The 24369-nt window shown below is 49.4% G+C and overlaps 1 protein-coding gene across 4 annotated transcripts in view; it reads left to right on the plus strand.

Annotated features, from left to right (window-relative positions):
• The window catches only part of Hdlbp (high density lipoprotein binding protein), a 55085-nt gene that overhangs the window by 7193 nt on the left and 23523 nt on the right, over positions 1 to 24369 (plus strand). For 2 of the 4 annotated variants that reach the window (XM_046426770.2, XM_046426771.2), the window contains exons 2-5: positions 18707 to 18771; positions 20368 to 20480; positions 22111 to 22268; positions 23087 to 23302. In XM_046426770.2, coding sequence (XP_046282726.1) covers positions 20405 to 20480; positions 22111 to 22268; positions 23087 to 23302 — 450 coding nt within the window. In that variant the 5' untranslated portion in view covers positions 18707 to 18771; positions 20368 to 20404. Of the gene's footprint in view, positions 1 to 14493; positions 14594 to 15043; positions 15266 to 18706; positions 18772 to 20367; positions 20481 to 22110; positions 22269 to 23086; positions 23303 to 24369 lie in introns of those variants that run through there. The other 2 variants (XM_046426769.2, XM_046426772.2) reach the window with 2 other exon arrangements.

The raw sequence follows: 24369 nt of genomic DNA on the forward strand, positions 1-24369 counted from the left end.
GGCAAATTGTAAATCAATGGATGTGTAACTGATGTGAATCTGCAATCTGTGTATGGGGTGAAGGTGGGAGTTCATAACCCACTAGAATCAAAGTGTGGAATATGATATGTCAAGAAATTTGTAATGTTTTGAACAACCCACAATAAAAAATTAAAAAAAAAAAAAATAATAAAGTAAATGGATGTAGGTGTGGCAGGTGGTGAACAGTGCAAATAAGATCCTGTTTTTATTGAAGCCATGTATTAATATATGCCCAGAAAATATTGAAAAAAGTTTTAAAATTATTTTGGAGATATTTCTTAGAGGACAGCTTCCTTGGATCTGCAGGGAGGTGAAGATTGCCAATTACGTTTTATGGAGTTCTATTTTATCATTTTTATGCTAAAAATCTCATTTCTTGATAAGCATCTCTACAGCAAACACCCTGTGGTATTAATGTATTAATTCTATCAGTATTAAGCCAGCATTAATGCAGCCCTGTCACATCCAGGCCTCCCTCAGTGCCCGAGGTCTCATGCGGGGTAAGGACAGATAGAGCTACCCAAACTTCCAATCAGTTGTTCCTGCACGTGTTTTAGGAGGATAACCAGGGTAGTATAGATGGCTGAAAAGGTAATATTCTGAACATTCGTCCTTTAACTGACTTTTGGGTGAATTATGTTAGGCTCCAGAATGCAGATGCTCTTTTTAAACTCTGGGGAACCGCTGAGTGTGGAGATAATCTAGTCTGGAGGCTGGTGTCAGCATACTGCTCTTAGGCCACCATTGAATGAATATCCTTAGTGAACAAGGATCTCATATGCTTGGTCTGTGTGCCTTCTGTGACCCTGCTAAGTATTGAGGGCCTGCTGTCCTTGGCCACTTTCTGTGGCTGAGAGCTATGTTGCTCAATGGCATATAGTGCCATTTTCCACAGCAGGTTGAGTGATGCCTCTTCCCACTTTTCTGCTTTCTGTACTGGTCATTTTGATTAGCATAATTCCTTTGACCTTGTGGCATCCTCTCACTGGCCGTGGGTTAGGCTGGGACTGCAGTTATGCTAGGGAACATTGGTTCTTGTTCTTGGTCTGCCAGGTGAGAGAGGACCTACCATAGTGTTTGGTGCTGGAGGAGCCCTGACCTCTGCAGGACTTGCTGTCTTCCTGGACAGTGCAAACAGGCTCTTCCTGCATAGCTAGCTTGCTGGCTGGACCAGCCTGCATATCATCTTCTCTGCTGCAGATGCTGTTCTCAGTGCCTCCCAGGAGTGCTCTGGGTACATGAGTGGTTGTGTAGGTGTTGGCCTGCCCAACACTTGGCCCTGGTGCCTGGGGTTGGTCACTGGGATGGGAGGGCTCTGGGGGTCAGGCAGATGAGGGTGTGTTGGCTGAGCTCCCCTGTCTGGTGTTCTGGGTGGGAAAGCTGTCCTTTGTGGCTCAGTGACAGCAGCCTGGCAGAGCCGCCCAGGAGCTCAGGTCTACAGGGAGCCAGCCAGCAGCAGGTTGCCATGCAGAGGTCTGGGGATGCAGTGCAGAGGGCATTGGTCCTGCCGCAGAGAGGCGAGGGAGAAACAGTGGCACAGTAACTATTAGAGAAGCAGTCACTAGAAGAGGCTGGATTTGGCTGTCCTTGGTAGTCACCTGCTAAAGTGGCTCTGCCCCTCGGGGTTCCCCTTCCAATGGAGTGTGTGGTTTCTGATGCCTTGTAATATAGAGCAAGAAACTTATTCCCCATCTAACTTTTTAAAATATCTTTATTTTATTTATTTTTTTATGTGGTGCTGAGGATCAAACCCAGCACCTTGCATGTGCTAAGCAAGTGCTCTACCACTGAGCCGCGACCCCAGCCCCCTAACTTTTTTTTAATCAAAAAAAAAAAAAAAACTTTTTAAATACTGTTTACCTTAAACAGTGCAAAATATATGTGGGAAAAAAAAATAACTGTTCACCTGTCAGGTAACTTATGGTATGATGGCGCCTTGGCTGGATGGAGTGTGTGGGGGCAGAACTCTTAGATGCACTGTGCTCCTGTGCTCTTGGTGCAAGAAGCAGCTTCTCAGTGGCCAGGCATGCTCCACATCCTGGCAGGTGAGGTTGTGTCCCCTGTCCCCTGAATGTTGCTCTTGATTTCACATTTAAGTGATAAGCTTTCTAATAATATCTGTACTTAGCTCAGAGATGTTTCAAGTGGAATTATGGGTTGTAGTTGGTTTTGACTTTTAAAAATTAAAAAAAAAAATTAATTAGTTAGATGGTCTTGAAGCAGTGATATAAATCAGTGTGTTTGAAAGGCCAATTTGAATAGAAGTTTTTTCGTTTTGAAACAAGGTTTCTATTTTGATTTGTTTGCTTGTGCTGGGAACTGACTTGCCAGCCCTAGAGACCAAAGTTCCCTGTTGTGTTGCCTACACAGTGAGCTCAGCAGGTCTGTTGGGCTCTGCCGGGGCTCCCAGGCTACCAAGAGACAGACCGGGGACCCAGTTGGGTCTTCCTAGTTCACACAGGTGGCAGAGATGGTCATGGTTGTGTCCCTTTAAGATTGGTAAGTGCAGGGAGGAAGAGATGGTGTTACTGGGGAGAGTCAGCAGTTAGACTGTAGTTGGGCCTCCCTGGACTCTGAAGGATGCTTTTACCTTTGAATAACATGTGCGGGGTGTTCATGGATGCTGATTAACTGCCAGGATGCTGCCACCTGGAGAGAGTGCGTGTGTGCAGGACTCTATGTGAGAATTGCCCCCCCCCCATCTTGGTTTCTTTGGGGTTCAGCTGTGCTTAGTTTCAGGGCCAGATCTGTATGCAGGAAAGAGGTGAAGGGCTGATGTGCTGGCGGCTCTCTTCTCCTCCATCAGATCTTACCCATCTTTAGATTCTATTGTCTGCTGGGCTCACAGCTCTGCTGAAGGCTGCTATCGCCTGTACAGAACTCCTTGTGTGCTGAGGAACCTCCAGCATGCACTGGTGCTTGCCTGGTTGCCTGCTGTCTTGAGGTGGCAGGGGTGTGTGCAAGGACAACCACCATGGGTTGTCCAGTCTGCAGGCGCCCTGAAGGGTGGGTCTTGCTGTCTTTGAGGGCAGTCTGCATGAGTCTGTAACACTGGGATGGCCCCCCCGGGTGGCACGTCTGGGATTCAGCATCTTAAGACTTCTTGTGGAACATCACGTCTTCCCTGCTCCTGGGAGAGGGTGGAGGGACCTTCACGTGGACCCTGACATTATCTCAGATGTGCTGCTCTGCACATCTGGCTGTGCTCGCCATGACTTCCTTGGCACATTCTGATGGTTTAAATATCTACTTTCATGAACTTGGCAAAGTGATTGGGTGACAGACTAGCTCCTTGGGGTATCTGCACATTACACCACATAAAACATGGGTGGAATGCACATTGGTCTTAGTGCCTTGAACCATGGTTTCCACCCCTATGACAATGCATAGTGTCCTGCCCCTAGCTACCACTTATGTTGAAGTGCTTAATTCCAAGTTAAGGTGTTTAGTTTTTCTGATGATAAGTAGCATGCGTCCTCCATTAATTCTTTTGATTATTTGAACTCACTGGGCTTGGCAGAGTGGGTGCATCATTCTCCCTGTGCAGCACCAAGGTGCTGTCCTTGCCCGCGTGCAGCCAGCATGAACATGCTTACTGCCTGCTCACTTCAGAGTCCCCCTCTCCAGAAGGACCCATGTAGAGTTGTCTGTTAACATGTCGTTGTCACATCTCCTTGGTCCCTTGCACACTGGAATGGCTCCCAGGACTTCCCCTTTGGTAGGATTGGCCTTCTGTGGCCCTTTGACCATACGTAGGGTTTGTGTCTGTTGGATGCGCGTTCTTCTCTGCAGCCTGTAAGGTGGCCCAGGGTTGCTCACTTCAAGAAGGTGATCCCTGCCAGGCCTCTGCACTGTGAAGTCTTTGTTCAATATGTGGCGGGAAGCCCAACCTTCAGTTCCTTCACTTGCATCATTGCATCATTGACTCCAGCTTCCCATTTCATTCAGTGGGTAATTGTTTCTTACTGTCATCCTTTTGTTTTGATATTTCTCAAGCCAGCCCATGTCCTTCTAATGTCCCCATTACTGTCTTCTTGCACTCTGGTACCGCAGGCTGTGCTGGGCCCTTTTGTCCTTTTCCTATTCCACACCTGTTATCTGCCTTTTCTTCAAGGAAGCCTGCTTCCTTTGGTATTTCATCCTCAGAGAAGCAGGGTTGTTGGAGCCCTCTCAGCCAGCCGAGTTACAGTGTGTGCATATGCCTGTGTGTGTGCACATATATCCACATATACATGTGTGAGTGTATTTTTGACACACTATTTCTTTTTATATTTCTGTGTCCTGAAAAACACAAGTTCATTCCAGTAACCCTGGTTTCAACCTGTGCTCTTTGTGTTTCTCCCTTGGTGGTCAACTCCCTTTTCAACAGTGACCAACCTTTTGCAGGCTGCCCACAGCAGCAAACTATGCCCTTCCAGGCTGCTGCAGGGGCTGTCGTGTTGCTATTAGTGACAGTGCATAGTGTCCTGCACATAGCTATCCCTCCTTACTGGTGCCCACTGGTGCTCGTCCTGGTTCTGTGTCTGTCACAGTGCACCTAGGAGCTGCCTTGTACTGTGACACCTGTCCTTCTGTGTTCTTCTATAGGTTCTTCTGGCAAGTGGCTGTTTTGAAGATTGCTAAGCTGCTTGTGTGTGTATTTTGTGTTACATGTTTTTCTGTCGACTTCTGACTGTGCACACCCTCACCGATTGAGTGGTCTCTCCCCCTTAACAGTTGCAAACACAGAATGATGGGGCCATCCCAGTGGGTATGCCCAAATCCCAGCAACTTAGCCAGACAGTTTCAAGATAAGCAGCGCTAGGGACTTAGTGCAGTGGTAAAGTGCCTCTGGGTTCAATCCGCAGTACCACAAAAAATCAACGGAAACTGCATACTCAATGAATTCATTTGCCTTTCGAGGATGGACATCATTCATGTGTTTGGGGCAGTTTGTATTTACAGCAGTCCAGTTAATTATCTGCCACTTATTTGTCTGTGTCCTAGCCTATTGAGGAGTTTTTGAAATCAAGCAAGAAAACGCCACTTATACCCTTCTGTATTAGCTGTTCTTTGCTGTATAAAGTTCTTAAGCTCCAACATGGTCATGTGAATCAGCATCTTCTCAAGTTGGTTTTGCAGTTTGTGTCGTGATGACACTTTGCACCCACCAAGTCACAGGTTTTCCTTTTTAATCTCCCAGGTCTTCAAAGTTTGATTGTTGGCATCCAGATCTCTAATCTACTCAGATTTATTCTGGAGTATGGCGTGAGGTAGGGATCATTTTTTTTCCCTTGGAAAATGGGTAGCAAGTTGGCCCAGTTCTGCTCATAGACATCCTTGTTTTGTTTAATTCTAATTAGTTATATGTGGACATCCTTGTAGATTCAAAATGGTACTTGTATCAATCAATAACTCATAGGTATACATGGGTCTGTTCATTCATTGCTTTGCCTTTCTTAGCCAATAACACTAAGTGTACTGGTTAACATTATTTTATAGTATACTTTTCACTAAGTTTAGGTGAATCCCACACCTTTTCTTTTTCTTTATTTTTCCTCTCCCACCTCCCCCCCCCCCCCCCGCAAATTTTTCATACTGGTTTTGTTTTTAGTGAATTTGAGAATCTTTTTACAGTAAAAAAATAATAATAATAAAAAATCCTGGGCTGGGGACATAGCTCAGTTGGTAGAGTGCTTCCCTCGCATGCACAAGGCCCTGGGTTCAATCCTCAGCACTACATACACATACACACAAAAAAAATCCTGCTGAGATGTTGTTGGTTTTGTATAACTGCTATAATAGATTGCCACAGACACTTGGTAGCTTACAACAACAGAAGTTTGCTTCCTCACACTTCTGAGGCTAGGAACCTGAGATCTGGCAGGCCGTGCTTCCTCAGGAGACTTCCAGGAGAGGCTGCTGTCTCCCTCCACATTCCCTGTAGCCATGTCACTTGTCTCTGGTTCCATCTGCAGGACTTTCTCCTTCCGGTGTCCTCATGCCCTTTGCCTCTCAGAAGTACCCCAATAACCCAAGGTTGTCTCACCTTAATATCTTCCACTTATTCATGTTGGAAAAGACCTTTCTTCAAATAAGGTGATGGGAGTTCCAGGCCTGAGGACCTGACATCTTAGGTGGCCTCAGGCAGCCTCTCAGAGTGAGATGTAGAAGGGCTTGAAGGAGAGCAGGCATCTTCTACAAGTCTTCTGTGAGTGTGTCCCTGCATTTGTGCATGTGTGTGGCACTTTTGCCGATGTTCAGAACTTCCAGAGCTGTTAGGACTTCATAATGTTAGAGGGTCCCATAGTACATGGTCATCTGCAATCAATAGGATTTGCCTTGCTTAATTGTGTCTCCTTAGATTCCATGTTTGGCAGTCTTTGATAATCATCACCTGTCAGTTACAGATGGATGTGTATTTACACTCCTTTTAGTTGTAAGAATGCATTCCTGGTATTAGGCCATGGCTGCATCCCTAGAGCAGAACATTGCATCATGGTATGTTGTGATGGACTGTGCTAGTTATGTTTATAAAGTGATTTGTAGTTGGTGATCTTCTCGCAGCATTTCACTCGTTGTCTGGGAGGCAAACCATTGCCCTTCCTCTCCTCTGGGGAGCCCTCCTTTCCACCAGGTACAAGCCGGGTTTTTGAATAGAAACGGCTCAGCTGCATGAGTGGATCCTGGTTGGCTGTGGCTCATAGACATGCCACATCGCCTTGGCCCCTTGACTACAGTTATCGGTCCCCTAATGGGCTCAGAACCCAATTACTGCTACTGAGATACAAAAATAATTTGTGAGGCCCTCCCGGGGCAACTAAGCTCTTTATTTCTTTAGGAGCTCCAGAAGATATAATTACTACCCTTTGTAACACTGTTTCAGAACCAGGAAAAGATGATACTGTGTCGTTGTGATCTGTTGTGTTCTTTATTTTGTCAAACTAAAGAGTTAAATGCTCTTTGATTGCTTTTTTCAGAGAAACTGATTTGGGTTTGAATTGACCATTCTGTTGTTCTGCAAGTTTTCATCTTCCGTTTACCAGTTCTTTTATTAATCCGCTCTCTTCCACATTCTCTTTCCACTTTGCCTTGTGTGCTCAGTTTTTTCATCTTTTTTCTTCCTCACAGTAAGACTTAGGAGTCTGACTCACCCTCTGAGTAGAGCTCTAGCAGCATCCAGTGGATGTAGGCAGGGAGTGCTCTTTGCTCTTTTTCTTTTTAAGACCTTTTCAAAACTTTGAAACATAACAAAAAACAGAAAAAAATAATACCTATCACCCAGCCTTAGCAATTTCAGTATTTTACAATTTTGTCTCTCCCAATGCCCCACCCTTCAGCCCATACTTTGTGTTTTTGGTTTGAATTAAGAGCAAATATTAGACTTTATATGACCTCTGAGTACCTCATTGTGTATCTTTAGTAGAATGAACTTTAAAAAACCCTAACCACAGACTAGGGATGTAGTTCAGTGGTAGAGAAATTGCCTGGGTTTGATCCCCAGCACTACAAAGGGAAAAAAATCATGACCACAATACCATTGTCATATCAAAAAAATGGATTGTATTTTGTAATACCATCTAATATCTATTCTATCTTCAGGTTTCTTCAAATGTCACACAAAATAAGTATATTTACACTTTGAAACAAAATGCAAAGGTCTGGTTTAAGCCTTTTAAGTCTCTCTGGGGCCCTCTCTGAAAATCTGTAACAAATCCCTTACCTTTTTTTTCTGATTTTGTTTTTAATGTCATTTAAGAAAGCAGTGGGGCCTCTGTGCTGTGGGAGGCACTTCTGGATTGGCCTGACTTGTCCAGAGCTCTTCAGGGTGCTTCCTGGGAACTAGTAGCCAGGTCTGATTGTCCTTGTTCTAATGGAGGGCATCAAGAGCTGCACAGTAGTGCTGTCTCCTGCTGTGATTGGCCATGGGGTGAGAGGTCTGTTCTTAGGACTGGTCAGAGATGCCAGGTCAGCAGGGATTCCATCCTTCATGGAGTTGCACATCAGTCAGTATCTTAATGGGTCCAATAGGCATTTGTGTGTTGTTTTGTTCATTATTTTGTTAGTGTATTTTCTATTGCAGCCGTTCACATTAGGGTCAGGGCGTCACTAGGACTGGCTCCTTCTGAGGGCTGTAGGGACCTCTGCATCCTGTCCTTTCTCCAGTTTGTAAAGGCCATTCTTTCTCCATTAAAGCACATGGTGTAAAGGATAAAGGACACTTAGGATTACATTTAGACCCCATGCATAATTTCAAGATAACACCCCCATCTTTAGATTCCTGATTTGTCTGTAATACTTATAAATTCTAGGAATTAGGACTTGGATATCTTTGGACTCTACTGTTTAGCTCACAGTTGGCAATTGCAAGGTGAAGATTTTTCTAATTTTATTTCTATATTTATTGATTGGCATTCTTACAGAAGGGCAGTTTCCTTTGTCAACTTTGGTTTCTCCTCCTGGAGAGTAAGAAGAAACGAGTGTTCTGTGGCTCTTTTCCCCCTGCAGTTGGGACTGGCTGGGGATCAGATTGTTGTGCCCCAGACCACTGCAGCCGTGTTTGGGGGCTGTGCTAGGTAGTCCCTGTTTTCTGGTCTGTGGCTGCTTCCCTGCTCTTTTGTCACAGCAGGACAGCCCTTCCGGACCATATCTGCTCACACCTAGAGTCCACTGTGCCTCAGGGGCCTTGGTTCCCTCATTGGGGATGGTGATGGCCCCCATGGTCTGCAGCCAGTAGCACTCACTGCCAGTGGGCTGCTTTTCACGTAAACATCTTACGAAGCCCTTTTTTTTTTTTTTTAGAGAGAGAATTTTTTAATTTTTATTTATTTTTTTAGTTTGCCGCGGACACAACATCTTTGAGGATTGAACCCCGGCTGCACGCATGCCAGGCGAGCGCGCTACCGCTTGAGCCACATCCCTAGCCCTATTTTTTTAAAGGAGAAAAAAAAAAGGACATCATAAGTGTAGATATTTGTAATTCAAATAAGAATTTATAGGGTTTTCGTGTCAGTGTGTATCTTACACTGAGAATCTTTTTTTTTTTTTTTCTTTTTTTTTAGTGCTGGGGATTGAACTCAGGGCCTTGTGTATGCAAGGCAAGCACTCTACCAACTGAGCTATATCCCCAGCCTGAGAATCTTTGTTCTTAATGATATAAGCTTGATTTCCACATCACCTTAGAGTACAGTAAACATGCAGAAAGCTATGCAAGTCTTTGGAGTGTGTACCTCAATGAATTTTCACTGGCTGAATTCACTTGTATAGCCATCATCAAGATGAAGGTGTGGAGCATGTTTTGCTTTATTGATTTAGAGTCTGTTTTTCTGTGGTTTGTGTAGTTGTAGCAGTAGAGCTGTGCAGCGTGGTATATGCAAATGAGTGTGCTTTCCATCCCTGCTTTCCTTCTGTTCCTTTGGATTTAGACTCTTCCTCCAGCAGTGAGATTGCGTCCCTGAGCATGGCCCATGGAAAGGTGGTCCTGGAAGGGACGGGCACCAGCACCCTGAGTGTTGTATGCTCTGTACCCTGGAGAGATACATGCACCTCTGCTTTGCTGACTGTCTCAAGGAGGTGGTGCAATGTGTGCCTGCTCTTTGACCTTGTGCCCTGAGGAGGTTGCACAGAGCTGTAAGGCAGCGTCCTCTTGTGCCGAGTGTCGCCTAACTGGTGGACAAGCTATGGTTTACTCATTCCAGCTCCTTCTAGAATTGTCTTGTTTCCATACTTATCAGCTATTGCTGTCTGTATTCTTGCCCTCCTAATATTCATTCTTCAGGGCCAGGGATGTAACTAGGTGGTAGAGCGCTTGCCTAGCGTGTGGGAGGCCCTGGGCTCTACTCCTAGTAGCACACACACCCCCCAGTTGTAATAATAAATAAAATTCATTCTTCAGTTGCTGACTAGATCACCTTTCTGCCCGGGCTGAAGTTTCCTGCACCCAGCTCCCCCAACCTGGCGCCTAGTGTCTGCCCATGGTTGCTGCAAAGGGCTCCTTCCTCCCTGGTTGCTGGTCCTCACTGTGCTGCGGCTTGCTTCCCTCCTTGATCCTGTGAAGCCACAGGGAAGTCTTTCTCTTCTTTCTTTTTATGTGGCTCTGGTTTTCCCCTAGGAGGAATTGTAGTCTGCTCTTGGTCCACCCAGACTTCTCACTGGACAGATAAAATATCCAAGTCCTGCTCCTAGCAGTATATCCATGTATCTCCTAAGTGGCTGCATCCTGGTCTGAGGCAATACCTCAGCAGCATCAGGCAAAGAGGGGACTCTGTTCTGCTTTGGTCTAGCTGCTACACTGTGTTTGTGCAGTTCAGTGTTGAATCAGCTCTTCCTGGAGACGTGCATCTCAGGAAGGGGTTTAGACTCTTCCTTTAGCAGTGAGATTGCGTCCCTGAGCATGGCCCATGGAAAGGTGATCCTAGAAGGGACAGGCACCAGCACCCTGAGTGTTTTGTGCTCTGTACCCTGGAGAGAACACTAGACATTTGGTTTCTGATATTTGTTTCCACCTTTGTAGAAGAGTGCTATGTTCCTATTTGGCTAGGACAGATCCCAAGATTAATCTTTCAGATTCTTAAGTATTTCCACCCATGGCTTTAGCCAGCTTTGTACCCCTAGCAGAGTTCTGTATAAACATGAGCTAAGTCTAGCTCATGGAGCTTTGTGGGGGAAAGTAGGAATCAAAGAATCTTCAAGTATAAATTGTTGCACTTGATCAAACTTTTTATTTTGTTTCTTGTAGTTGAATGGGATTTATAGTAAAGAGGATTAGAAGTATTTCTGTAATTGTAGAACTGAGGGGAAAGCCCTCCCCTATAGCCATTCTGCTCCAGTCCTGGCCTTGCTGTCCTCCTCTTCCCAAAATACCGTCACAGTTGAGGCGGGGACCTGGTGTGAGCATGATGCGAGTGGTGCCTATGTCCAGGAGCTGCTGGAAGCCCCCTTCCCTGGATCAAGGTGGTGGTCCATCTGACCAGCTAGGCATAGGAGCCCCTGAGGAGCCCTGTGAGAGGAACAGTCTCCGTGAAGCATCCCTCTTGGGTGGGCCGTGGCTCTGCCCCCTGGTTCTCCAGGCACCTGGAGGTGAAATATGTCTGGACAGGGCATTGCTGCCTCTTCAGATGTTCACAGACAGTTCTGGTGATGGCTGTCCCCACCCTTCATGTTCCCAGCCTTTCTGCAGTCAGCAGTCCCTTGCAAGGACACTCACAGCAGTGAGATTTTACTTGAGTTCTTGTTGAGCACATGGTCTATTAAAGCAAAGAAAATAGGTCTCGAGACTGTCTTACTGCGTCTCTTCTGGGGAAAAGTCTCTGTTGAGAGACAGGGGCACTCAGCTGCCTTGGCTCCTTACAGACCGCGTGCCAGCCACATGTGCCTGCTGAAGCACACTTTCTTGGATGGGAAGCGTGTGGGTGGGCAGTCCAGGTGCTGCTCCCCGTCCTGGGCCTGCTGCCCCTGCCGACCCCTGCTGCTCCTAGTCTCCCAGTCAGCAGCACAAAGCCACATCTGGCCTGCTGGGCAGCACCAGGTGCAGGTCCGAGAGGCCTGAGACCTCCAGCCTCCCACTTAAAATGGGGCTGCTGGTTGTGTCTACTTGTTTTCTTACAAAAACCAAGCTTATAAGTCTTCTAGGATTTTTGATGTTCGTTTTCTTTAATTGAAGTTGTTCAAGAATTTAAGAAACTTAACAAGCAGTTAGAATGTAAGAGTCTTTGAGATTTTAAAGATTTCCCCAGTGGTTGTCAAAATTACATCCCTGGAGGAGCCAGAGCATGGCACACCAGGAGGCAGTCTCTTGGTGGGGCAGGCATCAGTGGGCTTGTTCCCCGGAGCCGAGAGCTGGTCCTTCAGTGGGTCACCTTTGGAGGTCAGTTTTGACACTCTTTCTGTGCCTCTTGTGCATCCTGTCCTCCACTGACAGACGTCACAGATGTGTCTTTCAATTGTGCAGAAATGCTACATTACACATACCATACATGTTAGAAATCCTCAATGGGAGTTTTTGGGTCAGAATAGTTATATTTTGAATTTCTACATGTAATTGACTATGTTTTCAGATGCTTCTCTGCCCTGACTTCCTACCACTCTCTATGGGAGACCCCACTGTGCCAAGCCCCCCTGCCTCTTGGTACTGACTGCTGGAGTACGCTTTGGTGTGGAGCACTTTGCCCTCACAGACTCTCTTTTGTGTTTTGGAATAGGTGAATGTTTTTGTTTTATGTGGTACTGAGGAGGGAGTGCTGAAGGAGTGCTCTCCCACTGAGCCACACCCCAGCCCTTTTCAGGTTTTGAGACAGGGTCTCGCTAAGTTGCTGAGTCTGGCCTCCTCCCTCAGATTACATTCATATGCCATTGTGTCTGGTTTAGCTCAGGTTCTTGAGTCTAGTTTCATTTGTCTTGATTTGAAAAAATTTTTTTGATATGTGTGTGTGTGTGTGAGAGAGAGAGAGAGAGAGAGAGAGAGAGAGAGAGAGAGAGGAGAAATGCTGGGGGTTGAGTCACAGCACCCTTCCACTGAGCTGCACCACCAGCCCCCATCTTACTTGTGGAACTCTGAACTTCCAGCCTTGTTGTGGGTTGATGTGGAGTCCATTTCAGCCTGGTATGAGGGATTATTCCTTCTCGAGTTTAATTTCTCAGTTTGGGCCAAGGGTTCCTGGACAAAAGGGATGGTGGGGATTTGAGCCCAAACCTTTGTAGAGTTCCCGTCCCCTGTCTCTAGCTTCTGAGATACTCTGAGCTCCCAGCCGAAGCCAGGTATATCTGTGCTCAGTGGGATTTTCTGTTCTCTGCCCCCCACTTCTTTTGAGGGTACGGCCCTTTTTGAGGATCATGATTTGGCAGGAACGGGGGACAGGTAGGAGGCTGTATCTTCTAATATTTTACCATGAGCAGGTCAGAAGCTTATTCCCTGTCCCTTTAGTGTTGAGAACACAAACCACAGACCAGTGTTTGCCTTTTGAGATAGCCAGAAAGTTTAACATCATCTGGTCTGAATATCGCTGGATGTGCAAGTCCTAAAGTCCACTCTATACACTACTGGCTTCAGTGCACTACAGCTAGCTGGGAAGAAGAGCTGGTTATAACTGCCAGCGCAGAAGCAGCCTGGGGTGTGTGTGTCACAGGTTCAGTACTTGGTGTTACAGTACCTTTTGTCAGATACCTGTTTTGTGACCATCTCTTCAGTGAGCCAAGCAGGTGCCAGCTTCTCCGAGCATGGACTTCCTAGGGCCACTGGAGATGCCTTACAGTGAGCCTGCTGACTGCTGAGGCTTGTCCCCTTGGCCCACCTCGTCTCCTCCTGGTACTGGACCCTCAAAAACAACAGGGCAGCGGACACCACGTTTGTTGTCACTGCTGCTGGCTGAGCCAGGGAAGGATGCTCTGCAGCCTCAGGAGCAACGCAGATGCAGATATGAGTGTTCAAGTCTGCCTTGGTGCCAGGGGGTCGCCTGGGCCCCATGTTACCTGGCAGCATAGTAGTGCTTTCCAGGCTGCCTGGCCTCACTCTGCCTCAGACAGAGGGTGATCTCCCCTCCCGGAGTTACACCATGAAGTGCTATGGCATTCGTGCCAGTTATCCTGAGTTACCCTGACTTCTAGCGCATTGACTCTCCTTTTTCCCGTCCAGGGCATCTCACACTTGGCCCCAGCACAGTGAGAGCTCTGCCTTGGCTTTCCCAGCATTCCTTACTTTTCCTGTTAGTGAGGAGTCTCTCGGTGCTCCCTAACCCTTGGCAAGCCCTGTCAGCTTTCGAGTGGACCGTGCAGCACATAGGAGGCCACTGTGGCCCTCCCGGGAATGTCAGGGTGTCCTGCCTTACCCTTTTCCCTCGCCCTGAGCAGCACTGCTCTCACACTGTTGACCCCTCCCTGGGTGCCTCCTGAACCTCAGCCACCTCAGCCCAGGTGCACCCTGGCGTCTGCTAAGCGTCTTCAGCTGTCTGTCACTTGGTAGACACGGGGTGCCGGACTTGTGAGCTCTTTGCCCACTTGAGAGGAAGCCCCGCGAGCGCAGGGGTTCTGCTGCCCCGCCCCCGCCCCCGCCCCGTGAGTCTGCCGAGTGTCCACGCCGCTCTGCGGGTCTGTGGAGGTAGGGCCTGAATCTGCGCGCTACCAAGGAAGAGGGCTTCACGGTTTTGGAGGGGATTGAGTTGGCGGCTGAGGACAGGAGTGGGCTGTTTCCTAGAAGTGAGGGTGTGGAGGAGCTGGACCTGAGGGCTGAGAGTGGCCCAGCCTCCGGGGCTCTGACCCCTCTCCCCTCCTGTCCTCCCGGCGCCGGCCAGCCGGCCGGGAGGAGGGCGGTGCGGGGAGGTCCCGAGCCTGGGGCTCTGGGCGCAGCCCCCGCACCCGCTCCCTGGCCCTGCGTGCGCTCGCCCTGCTGGGCCTGGCCGCGTAGCCGCCCGGGCGGCCGGGCCAGGACTCCGGGGCGCGGGGACCCCGCGGCGGGCGGGGCGCGGGCGGCCGGTCTGACGTGTCTCGGCGGGATTGGAGCCGCCGCCCTATATAGCAGCGACGGCCCGGGCGCCGCGCCTCGAGCGTCCCGGCTTCTCGGCAGCGGGCGCGGACCGACGCGCGGACGGCGGGACCACGAGTGAGGCCGGGGGCGGGGGGCGCGGGCCGCGGGCCGACCCGGGGACCCTGGGACCCTGACCCGGTCTGCGCGTGCCGGCCCGGGCGGGGCTGCTACGTGTCCTTGCGCATGGCCGCCGCGCCGGCAGAAACTTTCCCAAGTGCGCTTCGGCGGCTGGGCCTGGTGCTGGGGGCGCGGGGCGCGGGGCAGGGAGGCGGGGGCCGGCTGCCCTGGGCCGCCCGGCCGGGCCGCACCTCCACCTGCCGCGCCGGGCAACGTGGTGGCGGGCAGGCAGCTTGCTCCTCTGCTCGGGCTCCTCGGCCCAGCGCGACCTGGACGCGCCCCAGGGTCCGCGGGTGAAAAATGCATTACGGAAAAATACCGAATTTGGATGAAAGGCCAGGAGGCCGAGTGGGATACTGTCCCTTTAAGCCTGTCCCCGCCCGCGGGCGCTCGTGGCCTGTGGGAGGGACGTGCTGAGGTGGCATCTGCGAAAGTTCCTCCGCTGGCCGGGTCTGACTTCCAGAGCTGGGTAGAACGGCGCCGGCCTGCCTGTGCACCCTGTGCCCCCACTGCTTGCAGACTTAGATTTCGTGATCTTTCAGTGGAGCAGGACTTTATATTTATTCTGGAGTTTGTGGTCTTGGGTACTTTGAAAAATACGTTACTTGCGAGACTTCAGAGGACGTGAAAGTAAGCAGCTTTATCTCTGCTGGAGGGGGTTGGTGCTTTCCCCCACCCCACCAGATACCGAGTGCACAGCGTGGCTGGTCTCGGCAGTCTCTGACCTAGAAGGCCCTCGAGGCATGGCTCAGGAGCTCTCTGCAGACGCTTGTCCCTTACACAGATAGTTGGCACTCAGATACTTCCTTGTTGAGAAGTAAACACAATTCTATGGTTAAATCCTTCCTTGCTGTCTGCTTGTTAGCCAGGTTTTCCGCCAGACCTCCTGGGATCTCCCAGCTGTCTCCCGTGCCTTCTCACTTCCATCTCCCTTGTGGCCCCCACTGGATGCTCTCCCACCCCCTTTCTTGGGATAAAAGAGGAAGCTCTTGGCTTCTGCCTTTCTTCCAATGATTCTGATTCTGTTAGCTGCATAGTTGGATTTTGAGATGTGGCTTTTTAAAAAATATTTTTTAGTTGTAGATGGACAAAATATCTTTGATTTTTATATATTTATTTATTTGTATGTGGTGACTTTTTTTGCTATGACATTCACATCCTTGTAAACAAAACTTTAAAGTGCAGGTTAAGAATAGTTTGAGGTTTGCATTGGGTAGAATTGGTTTCTGAAGGACCCCAGCTTCCTGTGGAAGAAGTAGTTCAGAGCAGTGCTGCTGCTGAGGGCCTGGGGCCCTGTGAGGATCCTGAGGGAGGTGGAGTGAGGGGAGAGAGGAGGCCAGTTCTCTGTCTAACCCAAAGGGAGAAGAAGTCACAGCTTTCCCCATATCTTGACGCTGGACCTCAACAGCCACCTACAGGGACCTGGACTCCCTTAGAAGCCCATGGGCACTTCGTCCCCATGGTGTTTGAAAACCAATTCTACAATTCTACAATTTCAATCCATACTTGAGCAGTTTTATTCAATCCAGTGAGAATCTGAGATACTGCCTCTGTTCCTTGTGATAAGGTCCTTCTTAGATCTCCCAGGAACTTAGAAGAACGGTGCTGAGGAGCAGGTCGTCGGAGGACATGTCAGGCTGTGTCCTTGGGTTTTGTGAGGCATTGAAGATCCAGGTGCAACAGGTTGGACCACTAAGTGTCCTCAGGGGAGGCAGGGTTGGGGGCTTTCTTAAGTGCTGCTGAGGCTGTGAAACCAGAGGCAGGGGGACATTTGGGCTGGGTACCATGGGAAGAATGGCTGGGCACTTCATAAGGACTCTGAGCCCAGTCTCAGGTGGGGATGAGGTCTACGTTTACATGTGGTTCATCAGATATGTGCTTAAAACTGATTCTTTAAAAACAGGGTTTTGAGTGGTTAATAAAAACAAAGTCTTATTGGATGGAACCAGAGCCCTGGTTATTAAACATATCCCTGGTTGTGGTCTATGTACCTCTAGCTCTGACAAATGATTATTTGAAATGTGAAGGCTAGGGCCCCACTGTGTCCTGTCAGACCAGTCTGGAGGTTTCTGGAGATTCTTCTGCTGTCCTTGGCGGCCGATGGCCTTTGCACACTGGGGAGTTCTGGGACCCTGCTCAGATTCTCCCTGGAAATGGCTCAGCTGCATGCAGGCTCCTTTCTCACCCACTTGGACATGGGAGTCCACAGAAGGGCTAGATGGGATGGACTTCCAGAAGGTGTGGAAGAGACTAACAGTGGACACTGCTGGGACCCACCAGGCACAGTTCTGTGCTGCAGTCAGTGAGAGCCAATGTGGCATTGCTCAAGCTTGTGTGGCTGTCACAGGCACTGAAGACGTGCCCAGTCCTGGAAAGCAGGGTGATGGTCAGTGCAGCACCGACGTAAGCATGTGGGTGTAATTTGAGGTCACAAGGACGAATCTGGCTTGGTAAGGTGTGGGCGTCTGGGCTTAAGAAGTGACATTGGAACTGGATGCAGTTGTATACTCGTAATGCCAGCCACTTGGGGGCCGAGGCAGGAGGGGGCTGCAGGCTCCAGGACTGTCACAGTGATTTAGCAAGGCCCTGTCTTAAAATGTTGAAAAGGGTCAGGGATGCAGCTCAGTGGTAGAGAGCTTTCCCAAGCATGAAGGAGGTCCTGGGTTTAACCCCACCACTGAAGAAGGGAGCAAAGAGACATCAGAGCCTGAACCAGGATGACCTCATGTGGGAGACCAGACCATAAAGATGCAGGTCGACAGCAGAGCTCGCAGAAAGATTGCGGGACGGGTGGGAGCAGGGGCCAGAGGCATATGTCCAGAGCACCCCATCTTCTTAGACGGGCTCTGCATGGACTGGCCATACCCTGGGAACCTCAGGGAACAGGTGTGACTCATGAACATTCTACTGTTCATAATTTAACAGGTTTTCTCCTTCACTTTAGTCTTAAAGATTTATAAATTAGAATTTGTTGATGCTACTCTTGTTTTTTTTTTTTTTGTATGTGGTGCTGAGGATTGAACCCGGGCCACACGCATGCCAGGCGAGCGCGCTACCGCTTGAGCCACATCCCCAGCCCCGATGCTACTCTTATATAAAATATTCCCAATCAGTTTGTCCCCCTTCCTTCAGTTAGGGCACACCTGTGTGGCTAATGTGAGGGCTCCCTGAGGGACTATGGCCTCTGGCCTGTGTTTCAAACCCTGGGCCTAGGTCGCCATCGAGTCCCCCTCCTCTGCTGGAGCCTGGGACCCTGATTCTCACTTCTCTCGCGAGTCTGTAGTTGCTCTCTGGTCAGACAGAATGGTCCTGTTCCTGCTGTTGTTTCTCCTCCTGGACTCGGGCTCCTACCTACCGTAAAGCCCACTTTGTGAGTTCAGGAGCCCACGGGGCTGTATGCAGTCAGGTGGTCTACCTGATGGGGTCGCTCACCCACAAGCCCCCCGCAAGGTGTGGAAGCTGTGACTCTCACTTCACAGGGTCCTTCTTGGTCCTCCCCCAGTGGCCTTTGAAGGTTCCTTCCAGTCCTGCGATTTTATGACCTGGTTTCTAAATCCTCAGTGGATTAGAAGGGACTGAAGGACTTTTACAGGATAACAGCAAGAACAAAGGGACTGCAGAGTTACTGAGAATTCTTAAAAAGACAGGAGCTCTGGGTTACCCTGGAAGCTCAGGAGCTCTTAGGTCCCTTTTCTGTCCTGTGCCATAGCCCAGCATCACACCCTCCCTGACCCAGAGGCTCTGAGGGTAGAGGAAGGGTGACTAACCCTCAGGAGAGCCTGTCGATTTTGTGAGAATATTCCTGCCAACTGGTTAGATTTAAGTTTTGACACTCAGTGGTCACTCCCTCAGGTCCCTAGAAGAGGTGCAATGGGTCAGGTTTCATGTGATATTTGGGTCAAAACTAATGGCCTAAGCTTGCAGCTTGCCTGAGTATTGGTCTCAACAGCCACGTCGTAAAAAAGATTCTGGCCTTTCTCACTAGAAGATGCACGGATCTTGGCTTCAAGATGTGAATAAGTAACTTTTCTCTGTTTTTTTCTCTGTTCTCTCCATTGTATCCCATCCCAGTAAAAGCTGGCAGGCTGACAGAGGCGGCCTCGGGACGGACTTTCTGGCTACCGACCGTTTTGCTGGTAAGTTTGACTCTACCACCCAAAGTGTCAGGTGCTGGGCAGGTGTCTCCACGGCCCTGTGTGCCTTCTGTCCTCGGCGGCGCCTCTCCTGAACGGCCATCTCTGTGACTTTACTCTCAGCATCACAGTCTAAGGCACATGCCCTTCAGAGGTGCCCTCTGCCTTCCATCTGTTTTCAATCTTATATTCTTGCATGTGAATTATATTTGTTAAGAATTATCCAAATTTGGGCTGGGGATGTGGCTCAAGTGTAGCGCGCTCGCCTGGCATGCGTGCGGCCCGGGTTCGATCCTCGGCACCACATACAAACAAAGATGTTGTGTTCGCCGAAAACTAAAAAATAATAATAATAATAATAATAAATATTTAAAAAAAAATTTCTCTCTCTCTCAAAAAAAAAAAAGAATTATCCAAATTTGGATCTTATTTTGCTTTAGGAAGCAGAACTTAATTTTCCGAACTTGGGCAGAAATCTTTGTTGTAAAATTTATGCAAAACCTTGTTCCTTCATGATAAGTTAACTTGGCACTCCTGTTTTTTGCAAAGGTGACGCATGTGAGACCCTGGGTCCAAGCTGTGTGGCAAAAACAGCCTTGCTCGTGTAGCAAGGTACTCCCTGGTGTTGGGCCAGGAGAGGGAAGCAGGCACTCCCACCTTAGAGCTGCTGTCCTACTGAGGACTGTGCTTTGAGCCAGGCTCTCCCCTCCTTTGTGTCTCTCTGATACCTGGGAGACAGTGGAGGAGAAAAGTCAGTCACAGGTGTCAGGGACATTCAGCACCATATATGCACCTGCTGGGTGACCACCACGGAGCATGGAGGCAGATATTTCCTGCCATGCCTGGGACTCTGGAGTGGCTCTTCTGGGCCCTGAATGAGCACCTGGGTATCCTATGGCTCTTTGTAGCAACTGTCCAGAGCAGCACCCTGTAATGTCAGGAGGCACACAGTGAACACACTGACAGATGAGCAGAGAGGTCCAGGTAGCCCTGAGGAGAAAGATTGAGGTGCCATCTGTGCCAGGGAATGGGCCAGCCAGGGACAGGTGCTACCAGTCCCAGGGCTCTGAGTGAGGGATGGTGCAGACTCTGGGTGGCCGCTCTAGTGGGGAGGTGGGTACAGTCTCTCCAACCCTGAGCAGCTCTTGGCCAGAGCTTTGTTCCTTGATAGAAGGCTCCCTTGGAGAGGACAGTTGACCAGCTGTCCTAAAACCTGCCTTACTCCTATTTTTTCCTGTTCTCCCTTGGTGAGAGTTTGGGAATCAGTTCACATCAGAGATTACAAAGAAAACAAAAGTTGTAGTTTTAATGCAAATGAAAATAAAACCCTAGTTAAAACTTTGGTTAACTGGGCTGGGGATGTGGCTCAAGCGGTAGCGCGCTTGCCTGGCATGTGTGCAGCCTGGGTTCGATCCTCAGCACCACATACAAAGATGTTGTGTCCGCAGAAAACTAAAAAATAAATATTAAAATTCTCTCTCTTTCTCTCTCTCTCTAAAAAAAAAAAAAGAAAAAAAAAAAACTTTGGTTAACTGTCTCAGAGGCAGTTGAGTGTCAGCTTTGACTTTCCCTCTGTTTGACTCCCCTTTCTGAGTGTAGTGGCTTACCCGGATCACGTGTGGGTGTGAGATCAACCATGAGCTCCGTTGCAGTTTTGACACAAGAGAGTTTTGCCGAACACCGAAGTGGACTGGTTCCGCAGCAAATCAAAGGTGATAGCTCCTTTGGGTCTCCTCTTGCTAACTTCCTGGCAAAGCTTGCCACATCCCACGTCTTTCTGGAAGGGTCTTTGCCCTACCCATTCCATGCACTCTGTTTTGCATTGCTCGGTGTGCATGTGTAACTGGCCAGGCACAGGAGAAGCCAAGCGTGGACAGCCTTTGGCAGATTCATTGAATTGAGCTCTGGTAACCACCAGGATCTTTTTTCAGAGTTGCTGTCCCGGTTGTGGGCGCCGCATCCTGGCAGTGAAGCACAGAGCTCTGCTGCACACTGTGCTGGAGACGGGCTGCCACACCCCTCAGAGCTACCAGGGCACTCTGGGCTGGGGAGGGGAGGTCATCCAAACAGCTGTGTCTTGCTTTGTACCCACGGCAAGTGAAAAGGAATGGGTGAAACTGATTTTAATGTATTTTAACACAATATGTTATAAAATATCCATTCCAACATTTCTTTAATGTAGAAGAAAAATAAAAACCTGACATTTCATGTTTTTTCTTTTCCTTCAAAATTTGGTGTGTATTTATAACTATAGGACATTTTGATTTGAATACTAAATTATATTAAAACCCTTTAACTGAATTAAATTTCTGAAAATTTTCTATTAAAGAGCAGATCATTTTACTCCAAGTTGTTAAAGACATTTTTAAAGTTTTTCAGTAATTGAATTGTTACTTATTGCATTTAAAATTATTTAAAATCCCTGCCTCAGTCCTGCTGACCATACTTGGAATGTCTGTTTCTAGTGACCATCAGGGGATGGGACCCTGGGTACTGCTGCTCCCCTGGTTCTGAATGCTTGGGGCCTAAGGTCTTTCTACTTAGTGCATCACATTGCGACTGCAGGTGGCACCAACAGAACCCAGCCCCAGGCAGCACTGCCTTGTCCTGGGTACAGATCTTGCCTCTGGCTGTGTGTCTGTGTGTGTGAGAGAGAGAGAGAGTGTGTTTGCACACCTGTACACTGGGTACTTTCCTGGGGCCTTGCTCTGGGAGCTCAGGGGAGCCCAGGATAGCCATGCCCTTGCTTCCACAGAGATCATGCTTAATGGGACAGAAACGTGAACAGAGACCACAAGAGCCACAGTGATTAGGGACACTGCCTTCTGCAGGTCCTGCTGTTCCTGCTTTGGGTTGGGGGAGATCAGAGATAGTTACTCCCACTGGAATTGATTTCAGCACTGTGTACCATGGTGCAAAGCCAGCTGGAGCCCACCTCGAAGGTGGCTGCTGCAGACCATGCTGGGCGGCACTGTTCTGTTTGCTCTGTGCCGGTCACAGTCAACATCATGATGTCAGAATCTGCAAACATCGGTGGCAAATTCTGCCTTCAGGGGCTCACTGGCCCCAGTGTGGGAGTAGGGCTCATAGTCACCATGCTGACCATTCATAAGGGACCATGTCGAGGTGGGAAGACTTAGTGTCAGGGATCGGGAGTCTCCGGCCCAGTCTGGCTCACATGCCAAGAGGGGCTGATGACTGCTGGACCTTTTCCTCTCCTGGGAATGAGAAGGTGGCGGATGTTATTCAAGCAGCTGGCATCTCGGTGACGGCGTCCACTGGAACCCTCCCAGTGTGTTCACTAAAGTCATCTCTTCCTTTAATCTGTGATGGCTGGTCCAGTGGCTACTTTAAATTCAGAAGAGGAGAGCGACCCTCCCACCTACAAGGATGCCTTCCCCCCACTTCCTGAGAAGGCAGCATGCTTGGACAGTGCCCAGGAACCTGCCGGAGCCTGGAGCACCAAGATCCGGCCCATCAAGGCCTCCGTCATCACTCAGGTGGGTCTGCCTGCTCCCTGTCATTGGTCATGCAGGGGACAGCAGTCTCATGGAAGGCAGGCACCCTCTTCACCTCGCCGTACCCCATGCATTTCCCCCACTATTGTCTAGTTCTCATTCCCACCTGCTGGAGCTGCCCTACCTGTCCACACCAGCAGGGCCTTCAGGTGCTAGTCTTGCTTCTCCTGAGCTGCACGTACCCTCCCCTCTGTGCCCTGACTGTGAGCTGTCGGTGGGCCTCAGCTTCCACAGGAATCCATGTCTGCCCATGGTGAGGAGTGACCGCCCTGCCTTGACAGGCGTTCTCCCTCTGTGCTCACAAGCACCTGGCCACCCTTCTTTCCATCACTGCCAACAACAAGTTGTCCTGCTAATGATCTTGTTGAGTGCCACTTGCTGTGGTCCCAGTCCCCATAAAGCCATTGAGTCATTAAGCAGAATCTGTCCTAATTTAAAACTTGTCAACTTTTACCACAGGGATCCAGACAGTGCCCTTGACGTGCACCCTTCACCCGTGTTCTCTCCACCTCCTGCTGCCCCCTGCTCTCTCCTCTGCCCAGCCATCCCAAGGTCCTGCTGTCCATTCCACCCATGTGGCTGCCTCCCTAATGGTCAGCCCCACAGGCTTCCTATTGCTCGTCTTCAGTCCTTAGTGCAGTGGTGTAGCTGTCCTCTGCCCCAGAGCACAGCCCCTGAGAGCCACTGGCTGCCCTGGGGCCGTGCTGCTCATGAATGATCAGGGGTCCCCACTGCCTCATGGTTGCACTTCTCTTCTCTGACATCTTAACCTCCCTCCACTTTTGATTTTTCCTGAGCAGGTGTTCCACGTGCCCCTGGAGGAAAGGAAGTACAAGGACATGAACCAGTTTGGAGAAGGTGAACAAGCCAAGATCTGCCTTGAGATCATGCAGAGGACTGGCGCTCACCTGGAGCTGTCTCTGGCCAAAGATCAAGGCCTCTCCATCATGGTCTCAGGGAAGCTGGATGCTGTCATGAAAGCCCGGAAGGACATTGTCGCTCGATTGCAGACTCAGGTGAGTGTCCCCAGCTCCTGGTGCACCTAGTCCCTCTCCAGATTCTTCTACCAGTGGAGCAACTCAGTCATTTGGAATTAGAATAGCAACATTTAAAACTCTTGATATTGCAATAGAACTGGAACACCTACCATTCAGGCATTTGAGTGGATGTACTGAAAATGTGAAGGCTTATCCCAGAGTTTGAGATACTGTGGGAAAAAGACCTAGGCTTGCTAGATGGTGTAGAGCTGCCATCTCCGACTTCGCCTGAGAATCAGCTAGCATGTCTGTGTTGGTACACACTACCAGGCCCCAGATTGGGAGTTCCGATTTCAGATACTGTCTTTCTTGTTTGTTGTATTGGGGATCAAACCCAGAGCCTCTTGAGACTGGATCTTGCCGAGTTGGCAGGATGGCCTGGAACTGGCGATCCGCCCGGATGCCCGCAGGTTGTGCTTGTTTTAAACCCATTCCTGTTCCTGGCTGTCCAGCAATCGTACTGAATTTATTTGGGAACCAGTGGACTAAGTAAATCTATGGTACACTTTCCTCAAGATCAAGGTGGAGAGCTTCCCTGAGGCAGGGTCTTTACACGACAGCTTCCACGCTGGATGGTTGGTTCAGAACTGGGCTCCTCCTGCCTCCGCTGTGGGAGCTGGCTCGGGGATGCCATAGTTTGTAGGGGTGTGTGGCCCTCTGCTGCCACAGGCTCAGCCACGCGGGTCCCAGAGATAGTCTCAGACTCCCAGTGGCCTCATGGAGTTACACAGGTCAAGGTCACAGAGGTGGAAATACTCTAGTAGTTGAGCATTGTGCAGAGAGATGCAGAGAGACTCTGAAGTGTCCATTGCTGTCTGCTTGTCACAGACATTTGCGCATTTGCTTTGTGGCGGAACACCCCATGGGGAACCATCGTGTATGGGCCGTGCAGAAGCACTTTTCCTGGTCCACACCCTTGCTGTTTGCTTGCTTGCTTGATTTAGCCATGCTGGGGCTGGAACCCAGGGCCTCATGAATGCTAAAAAGTACCCTACCACTGAGCCACACTCCAGCCCCTTGGTCATTTCAAAGTGAACCTCATACAC

This window comes from Marmota monax, unplaced genomic scaffold, assembly GCF_021218885.2.
Source record: "Marmota monax isolate L192 unplaced genomic scaffold, Marmota_monax_Labrador192_F-V1.1 WCK01_AAM20220418_F8-fsc00298, whole genome shotgun sequence".
Classification (NCBI taxonomy): Eukaryota; Metazoa; Chordata; class Mammalia; order Rodentia; family Sciuridae; genus Marmota; species Marmota monax.